At 37.9% G+C, this 9,218-nt stretch overlaps 1 protein-coding gene across 1 annotated transcript; it reads right to left on the reverse strand.

Annotated features, from left to right (window-relative positions):
• Positions 1-475: 475 nt before the first annotated feature.
• On the reverse strand, positions 476-1,991 carry LOC113282949. Its single transcript, XM_026532058.1, has one exon. It carries the CDS (start codon positions 1,946-1,948, stop codon positions 578-580), a length of 1,371 nt encoding a protein of 456 aa, XP_026387843.1. The 5' UTR covers positions 1,949-1,991; the 3' UTR covers positions 476-577.
• Between the last annotated feature and the right edge of the window lie 7,227 nt (positions 1,992-9,218).

Genomic DNA, 9,218 nt, shown 5'->3' on the forward strand with positions numbered 1-9,218 from the left:
GCTTCCATATTAGCAAATGCATGAATGCTGAGAGCAAAAAGTTGAAGACCAGCCAAATTGTTCACCACTGAGAATTGACTGACAACATATCATGTTTATCAATCTGGATCCTTGATGTTTCTCATGGAATTGATTTAATTATTTCCTCATATGCAGGAGAAGTGAATTAGTATGAGAGTTGTCTTTCCAATTGAATGCGCCTCAGCCTATGCTTTGTTATCTGTTACTTGGTGGGGAGTGGACGAAGAGTGGAATATCTGACTCTAGGAAGTTCTTTTTGTCAGTAATGACAAGTGGCAGTTGATTTTGCAAATGGTGGAAGCTCAACAATTGGTTGGAGATTTTGGCCGCATAGAACCCGCACTTGTAGTGCCACTGAATTCTGGTCAGGACTTTTCCCTCTCTGTTACGAACCTCTTGCACCAGCGAAATTTTACTATAATCTGACTATAAGTTTAATATATTTAACAAGCAGTGAGATAATAAAGAAACAATATGATTGAGGAATTAACAGATATTTACTATATGGAATTAGCATTACACAACCAGAGTCATACAAAAGATCGATACATTTTTTTTACGCCTTTTTATTGCGTCGACTAACGTGATGAATCCATCCAATTCCTTTCAAAGCCTTTGAAAATTTAACAAGATTTGGTTTCCTCATTCCCAAATTCATCTTTCCCGTTGAGAACTTCAAAGCTTGTAAACAACATATTGACCCCCCATCCATCCCTTCATCTTCATCATCCTCATCTTCAACCTGGTAATCATTTTTCTGGTGTTCAATCTCAGTTTTCTTCACAGTTGCTGTCTTCTCCTTCTTTTTTGTCTTCATTTTTCCAGTGTCAGTATCATAAGACTCCCACAGCAAATCCATCCCTTCTTCACTCCCATCAACAGTTTGTCTCTCTTCATAAAGCTTACATGCGAGTGTCCTTTTCCATTCTTTTTCTTTCCTCATTGATCCACAAACTCCAAAGCTCGAACCAGATTTCGCATTCCCCTGCTTCATGTCTTCCCAGTCATTATCGGAGAAAAAATCAGTTGGAACTAAACACTCCTTTCGAATTGACCCGTTAGTTTTGTCTAATTTCTTGACAATTTCAGTCACATCTGATGTATCATTTCTGCCACTATCAACAAGTATTGGTACCACAGCTAAATCATTGTCATCCTCGTTTTGCAATTCATAGACTCCGCCGGAAACATCAGCCGTTGCATCGGACCGATCATCGTCTATTAGTAACAAATTATCTTGGGTTTCTCCAATATCCTTAAATGTTACATCTTGAGATAATTCTTCATACACGGTGATAATATCTTTGTCATTTTTCTCTGCTTCTACATTGCAAGGACTAGATTGATCTTCGCATACACCGACTAAATCCCGAAGACTGGAATACATGAGTACTAGATTGTCTGCAACTTTGAATTGATCATCAGTTTCTGAAGATGCTTCAATAATGTAATGATCTATGGGTAAAATGGAAGCTTCAAGCTGTTGAAAGATGTATAATTCAGAGCTTTGAACGTCAATTTTAGATCGCAGAGTATTTATGACTGAATTATATGTATTTAACAGAAACCCGGAGTTCGATTCGGCGAAATCATCGATAAGAGAGGGAGAAACTGTGAGGAGAGCAAGGAGGAGGAGTGAAGTGGTGACGAAGAGTGGAGAAAGAAATGATAAGAGCTTAACAAGGTAAGGTGAGAAGAAAACGAAGTAAGAAAAGTACAGAGGGTTTGAAGAAATGATTGAAGAAACAAAGAGAAAATCAGAGAGAATTAATGTTGAGAAATTGGTTATTTTGGTGGTGGAGGTGGTAGTAGTAGTTGTAGTGGTAGTGGTGGTGGTGGTGATTGTGGTTTTGGATGTAGCTGCTGCTGTTGTGGTGGTGGTAGTGATTTTTGAGTAGCAGAATTTTGATGACAACTCTGTCTCCATGACTGTGAGAGTGATGGAGAAATGTGCAAGTGACAATGAGAATGGTGTGTTGTGGTTTTGTTGGCGTTTTTCGGTAAAAAGTAAAAACTGAAAAAGGGAGTGAGGAGGAGACAGTAAAGTGTGAAAGGGTTACAGTGAAAAGTGGCGTGAATGAAGGACACATAAAAGAGAAGTAAAGAAAAGAGCCAAAGACAAGACAACCACTGGTTGGTAGAAGAAAAACCTTTACAAGGAGGAAGGTAGTCAGTCAATGACAATCCTTTCCAAAAATCATCTCTTAATGCATTTCAAATTAACTTAAGTGAATTTTGATAAAGTCATCCAGTTTTGAATTAGAGTAAAAAAAGTGCCCCGCTTTTTTGCACTTTTCTAAACTGCCCCGTTTTTTTCAAATAACGCTTTCCATCCTGTTAAATGAAAGGTGGCAGTTATCTCACCTGTTAAAAAGTCATATTTACTCCTGAACTATGTCGTGAACTATGAACCCTAACCATGAACCATGAACCCTAAACCCCTAACCCTGAACCATGAACAACGAAGCCTGAACTATGAACCCTAAACCCTGAACTACATCGTGAACCATGAACCCAGAACCATGAACTTTGAACCCTGAACCTTAAACCCTGAACCCTAAATCCATGAATCGAGCTCGACGAACCTGAAAAATGAAGTAGAAGATAAACGTGACAAGTAAAGGGTAAATAAGTAAAAAATTGGATGGAAAACTAAATTAGATGGAAAAGTTAACAGTGGGGGCAGTTTTGAAAAGTTGAAAAAAACGGGGACAATTTGTTAAACCGAAATTGAGAATGGGGCAGTTTATCAATATTCTCTTAACTTAACTAACCCAGCTTTAATTCAACAACGTCTTAACGAGGATAGCTTAAAATAAATAAAGTAACCCGTTATAGGGGAGGCATTCTAATAGGACAAAAAGGGTCATTACATGATCATTCAAGGTGTCCTTTATAAAAAAAATGGAAATGATAAATTAACCATCATAATTGATAACCTAGTTTAGTGATGATAATCAAGTTTAATGTTAATGATTAATTTCACTTATACTAACTCAAAATCAAAACAAAATCAGATTTTAGAGTTTAAAAAAAATGGAGATGGTAGAGAAGTTTTAACCCAAAGTGAAGGTCAATCTCAATCAATTGAAGACATTAACCAACAAAGCGAAAACCCAATACTTGAAAATGACCAGGTATACTTCTAGATTAGCCCCAACTAGCTTTTTGTTGCTCAAATACGTAAAAAAATTCAATTTCTTACATTTTCAGAGCTAATTACGGTTGGCATTTTTCTCGTAACCAACCGTAATTCATAGTTACGGTTCGTAACTATGAACTACTAACCGTAACTGATTAAATTTGGGAAAAACCCAATTGTAAAACCAGTTACGGTTGGTAACTAAATGCTCGATACCAACCGTAACTGAGTTACGGTTGGTAAATAAAAATGGTTACCAACCGTAACTGAAGAAAATTCTCAGATGTAAGAACATACGGTTGGTAATTGAACTATTACCAACCGTAACAACATCAAATTCTCCAGTTACGGTTCATAATAGAGTTAAAATCAACCGTAACTCACATAAACCCAGAAATTTGAATTTCAATTTTCACCTAAAATCTTAATTTCTGATAGAAATTAAACTTAAATCAAACAAAATAAACTAAACCCTAACTGAGTTTTTCATAACATACCTCGTATAAGTCATTGTACTTGATTAATTTTCGAAAAACTTATTAATCGAAGACGATGAAATTTTGAGTTTTAATGGAGGTTACGGTTGACGGAAGGAGAAGAGAAGAAGAAAGAAAACAGATTTTCAATTTAGCTTTGATTTAGGTTAAAATATGGGGAGGGTAATCTAGACAATTTACAAAACTATTTGGATACCTCTAACCAACTAGAGGGACACTATTATCACACTGCCGCCCCTCTAATAAACCATGTCGCCCCCATAACAAGATACTAAATAAAAAACCGAAAATGATTCATCACCGAGGTTCATCAATCTGGAACCTAAAATTCACTGATTCATGACATTCACGTGTTAGATTGGGACTCGCTCTAGAAGGATTTTACGGGGGGATCGGATTTTTCCAGGGTGTGTAAGACTACTCGGAGAATGACTACATAGCGAGCAAAGATTGTGAGAGCTAAAAGACTTGCACACAAAACGCTATGAATTGGGGTATCTAGTAGGTAAACACCACCCATAAGTTAAAGCTACATGTAATAATGAAGAGCATGTGAAAAAAGCATAGTAGATGGACTAAGTTAATAATGCTTATGGAAAGCATAGTAGATGGACTAAGTTAATAATGCTTATGGTTTCCCGTAGTAGTACCTGCATTAATTGTAATTACTTTCACTACTATCTTCTTTGAAATGACCGGTCCATCCGAGTAACAACCATATATGATTAGCTTAAAAAGTTTGTACATTATTAAACTTACTTTCATCAATGATCAATAGAAATAAATATCTCTCTATTTCCGTCGGCAGAAATGACATTTGCACTTACCTCAAAGGATGACAGTCAGGAGTTCCCGTTGGTTTAAATGACATTTCCTCACCATTTTACATGATTTTCTTCTACATAAAACGATTAATCAAAAAATCAAAACTTTTAATCCCAAGATAACTTATTAAAAGTCTGGACAAATTGGGGTATACGTAATGAGATAAAACCCAAGACATTTAGAAGTAAAATAAACCACCCCTTAACTATATATTTTTAAAATGGTTAATATACCCTTATTTAGTTAATACTAAAAAAATCTGATTAAGTTAATTAATTGAGTTTAGATTAATTAATTGAGTAGATTAAAACTTTTGAAATTATGAATCGAGTAAATTAAAACTTTTGTCACATGAATTCGATCAAAACCAGTTTTGAATTTTGTGAATAGTCAGCAAGGTCTACGGATGACGAACATGCCGACTACCTATGTCCGGCAAGGTATACGAACGAAGAACATGCCGACTACCTACGACCAGCAGGGTATACAGATGAAGAATATGCCGACTTTGTGCATCACTAGTCAGCATTTTATTGTTTTCTTACCCTGTCGGCTATGTTATAGTCGGCATATAAATATTTCTTACCTTGCCGGCTATCCAAAAGTCGGCAGACAATAAATTTTCTAACATTTCCGGCGATCTAATAGTCGGCATTGTAACCTTGCCGACCTTTAGTTATACCCAACAGAAAACAGAATATGGGAAGATGTAATTCACTTTATTCATGCAATTTTTGTTACTACATTGATTGAAACATAAAATCTAACTCCTTATCGACGGAACAACGAATGCACTTAGCATGTGCATCAAGCCTTTGAAACCCTAGGCGACCCTAGTGGACGAGTTATGGTCTCATGAGGGTTTACATAGAGATCTACCACAAAACCTACACAAAAACTTCTAAAGCCATCAATCTTCGTCCAGGAATCCGACGACGATACACCCTCCATCATCTCCGGGGCATACTCCGGGATTTTGGATACCATGAATTGATAGCTTGCATCGAATGCGAATGCTTCCCCCTTTTCCTCCAAGTAGCGCACTTTGACAACTTCTGCTACAAAAACACAAACACAAACTTACTTTGTTAGTGGTGTTTAGTAGGAAGATCAAACAACATGGATCACGTAAAATAAACCACAAAAATACTTACAAATTGTTCAATGGAGTAGCTAAAGTGGGTAGCATTGAAAATCGGTTTTTGGATAGCTAAAAAAGAAAGTATCGCATTTTCGATGATTAGGTTCCTATCGTGCACTTGTTGAACACTTCTTACATTATGATTCCCAAACTCTTGCCTATATTTGTTGTATACCTTAGACCAAAAGGTTACGACATCCACCCTTACGGAGGACTGCCTTCTAACTCGAGTTTCCGCGTACCAAGCTTTGATGATTGCCAAATCTTCATTTGAATCAAATGATGCCATTGTTGTATGTAGAGGTATTGGGAGAGTTGGATGGAGTGTATGATGATATGAGATTTGGAGAGTATATGCAAATAGGTGTGCGTTATTTTGTAGAGAGAACTAGTGTATTTATTGGATGATGCCCAAATTTGGCCGTTATGGTAGTCAATCAATGCAATTGTACTTGCAAAAATTTGAATTTTGAACTCGTCGGTTGGGTTTTTGTTTCACCAATATGCCGAGTAAGTTTAGCCGGCTGGATCGTGATTTTCTTACTCTGCCGACCTTATGATTTTAGGCATCAGGGGTTCATTTTTTTCTGTATAATAGTCGGCACGGTATTTGGTCATTAGCGTGACGGTTTTTATATAGTCGACAAGGACGTAAAATTAATACCCTGCCGACCTTATGATTTTAGAGCATCAGGAGAAGGTATTTTCTGAAACACATAGTCGGCAGGGTCGTAAAACAGCCGTCTATGTATTAATCTTCTTACCTTGCCGACCCTGGTAACTGCACCATTGAAGCTGTCAGGGCCGACAATCTGGAAGTTCACAACCTTACCGGCCCTTGTTTAGTCGGCAATGTAACTTAACAAAAGCATGTCGGCGGAATGATTGAAACTTTACGTAGCTAAACAAACCATTCATTCAACAACTAGAAATCCAACATTTTTTGTCCAAAATACGAAAACATGTTCCATAAACCTTAAAAAAACATTTGTCCAACCATTAACCTTAATATTTGTCTACCACAACATAAATAAATAAACTAGGAATGCATTCATTCACCACCACGACCACGACCACGGACTCGTTTAGCATTTTCACGACGACCACCACCACCACTACGGGAACGAGCCCTCTTTTTGTCAGCATTCATCTTGGCTTGTGCTTCCCTCCTGGCTTGTTCTTCCCTCTTTACTTCAGCATTAGCTTGCTGGAACAATTCGGTGGCATCCTCATTTTCAACATTGCTAGCATAGTCAATTTTCTTGTTTTGCTCTTCAATCGACAAAATCTCTCCTTTGTCTCTCGAGCAACGCATCATCTTCACAAGAGTCTTCAAATGCTCCTTCTATTTTCAATTAAACAAAAAACAATTAATATAATGATTCGATAATGTAATCTTAAAACAGTAAGAGCAACTCTAAAGTACTTACAAAGAACTTAAGACTCGTTGCTGGGTCTTTCGCTGCCATCTTCCTCTTACGAGCCACTTGTTCAGCAGTTGGTTCCCTAACCATAGTAGGACGATCCCAACCCAAGTACCATGACATGTAATTTTCATGCTCTTCATGACCTCTGGTCATCTCGTCCAAAAGACTCGTATCGATTTTACGCTTTTGTCTTTCACTCCTATGAGATGTACCTGGTGCTGGAGCGTAATGGACGCCAATAATTTTTTGGGACGTGGTGCACGATCCGCTTACCACTTTAAAGAACGGTTTATCACCGGGATGAGGTTCTTCTTAAACGTAACCCACTTGTCGCATTACCCGATTTGGATCGTACATTGAAAATCCATGGGGGTACAACAAGGGATCGTAGTAGAATGCAACACCATCTCTCATTTGTATTAAACCTTCATTTCTAGCAACTAAATACGGATCAAATATTACTTCATCCGCAGTCAATTTGTCCAAGGCGATTCGCATTTTGATAAGCTGCTGCGGCGTATCCTTATCTTGAGCACCTTTAAAACTGTATTTATGTCATCTTGGCTTATCAATCGCAAGCTTGTCATTCACTTTGACGTAGGGGTTGGATTTCACTAAAGTATGAAAGTGCTCATATATCCAAACCAATGCAAACATAAAGTTTAGTAAGAATGAATCTTACATTACGAGAATTTTGTAAATATAAATGATTTAGACAATAAAATTACCTGAAAGAGACACAGATTTCCGTTGACTTGCGCAGTGAGTGCCTTTGAAGCCTTTGTAAACTCATTGTTCAAGAAGGCGACCACCACAGTACCCCAAGAATACTGATGCATCTGATCTAAGGGATGCAATAGTTGAATATACTTACAGTCGACCAAGCTTCCGGAACTGTAGGGGAAGATACATTTTCCCAGGACATATAGCAAATAAGCTGACGCGGTAGCATTGATTCGCACCAAGTCCACCCTTCCTTTCTTATCATAGATTTCCTTGGTTCTAGAGAATGTGTCCCTCAACTTCTTAAGATTAAACTTCTTGCTTAGATAACCATCCTTCATCACAAGCATAGACTCCGTCTCAACCTGATTCCAACCGAACAAATCTTTGGTCAATTCGAAGATCTTGTCCCAAGAAATGCCATCATCATAGCCATCACTGCATTCTTTTCCCTCAATCTCGAGGCCTATAATTTGATGAGCATCATCGGGAGTTACCTCCATATCATCGAAGGAGAATAACATTGTATCAGTCTCTCTGTAGAACCTCTCACAGAATGCATACACGGTGACTCTATTATACTCAACAATCGAACTCTCCACCGCATGCCACAACCTGGAGTTCTTAACAATCGCTTGCACGTCGTCACATTCCTCGTCAAGTGGCCATTTCTTAATCATTGAACATGAAGCTTGGCGCCTCAAGAGAAGGATGGCATGCTTATGATCCTAAACGCCAAAAACACAAAATGAAAAGAAATACAAACACTTGAAGCAAATTTAAGATAGATACACTTAAATAAAAAATAAAGACGCATTGAGATTACTTACGACAGTATTTTGGTTTTCACATGCCGACTTGACAGTATTTTGGATTTCACATGCCGACTTGTCTTTGTATCCAAAAAGAACATCTCCACCATCTTCTGGGGTCCCCTTTAGAGGCTCACCTGGTTTCAGTTTAACTTTCAAGTGAGAGGGAGGCATGTGGGAATCAGTTGGTTTAGTGATAACCCTCTTCTTCTTTCCGGTTTCAGTTGTAGTTGCAGCTTGGGTTTTTTGATCATTAGCTTGAGCTTGTTCTCCATCTTCTTATTCTTCCTCTTCCTCTTCAACAATTTCATCTTCTATATCCCTATCTTTATCTCCATTACCATAATCATTATCATCATTACCTCCTCCAACAGGTGGCATGTCTTGATCACCATCATCAAAGCCTCCTACAGCATCCGGAGTTCTTTCAACATCATCATCATCATTTCTTCTACCAGATGGACTCCTTTGGTCTTCATCTGGATTTCATCTGAATCATTTGGTTCCGGTGGTGGTTGAGAATCATTCAGTTCACGGATCTTTAGTGTTCTTAGGTCAACTAATGCCTCTCGATGTGTTGCAGTCAAGAGTTTTTCACCAACACGAGGAGGTCTTGAAGGAGGAGTAACA

This window comes from Papaver somniferum, chromosome 5 (assembly GCF_003573695.1).
Source record: "Papaver somniferum cultivar HN1 chromosome 5, ASM357369v1, whole genome shotgun sequence".
Classification (NCBI taxonomy): Eukaryota; Viridiplantae; Streptophyta; class Magnoliopsida; order Ranunculales; family Papaveraceae; genus Papaver; species Papaver somniferum.